We start from the raw sequence: 459 nt of genomic DNA, 5'->3' as shown, positions 1-459 counted from the left end.
ACAAGTTATAACCACATTACCTGAGTCACAGAAAGCAGATGTTTACCAGAGATTGCAGAAGCATTGTTTGACGAAGACACGCCCGCCTTCTGCAGATTGAACACCAAGACACTTCCGTCCTTGGTCCCGGCAGCCAAGTAGGTCCCGCACTGCATAATCAAGGTATAATGTGATGTCTCGGAAGAAAGGAAGAATGATCGCTTTTCGGCTATGGAAGGGAAGGTGAATGTTTGTTCTAAATAATGAGAGAGTGTTTATCTCGTGTAAATATTGGTTTGTCTGTCACGAGTCTATTGTGTGCTTAATTAAGGGGAATAAAAGACTTGATTATGTCGACCTTTTTTTTTGTGTGTGTGTGAAGTAGATTCATTGTAACGGAACAAAGAAGCGAAACGATGGAAAAGAAGAGCTGGGTTAGTTGAACTACATATCTAATTAAGTTGTGAAGGAAACACTGGA

General features: G+C 41.0%; 1 protein-coding gene across 1 annotated transcript in view; it reads right to left on the bottom strand.

The window, feature by feature from the left end:
* The window catches only part of LOC119589305 (dynein intermediate chain 1, axonemal-like), a 16,941-nt gene that overhangs the window by 6,284 nt on the left and 10,198 nt on the right, over nucleotides 1-459 (bottom strand). The window contains exon 9 of the mRNA XM_037937927.1: nucleotides 21-149. Within this exon, the coding sequence (XP_037793855.1) occupies nucleotides 21-149 (129 nt within the window). The remainder of the gene's footprint in view (nucleotides 1-20; nucleotides 150-459) is intronic.

This window comes from Penaeus monodon, chromosome 25 (assembly GCF_015228065.2).
Source record: "Penaeus monodon isolate SGIC_2016 chromosome 25, NSTDA_Pmon_1, whole genome shotgun sequence".
Classification (NCBI taxonomy): Eukaryota; Metazoa; Arthropoda; class Malacostraca; order Decapoda; family Penaeidae; genus Penaeus; species Penaeus monodon.
Note: the sequence above shows the minus strand (reverse complement) of the source record. Positions and strands in the feature narration are given on the sequence as shown.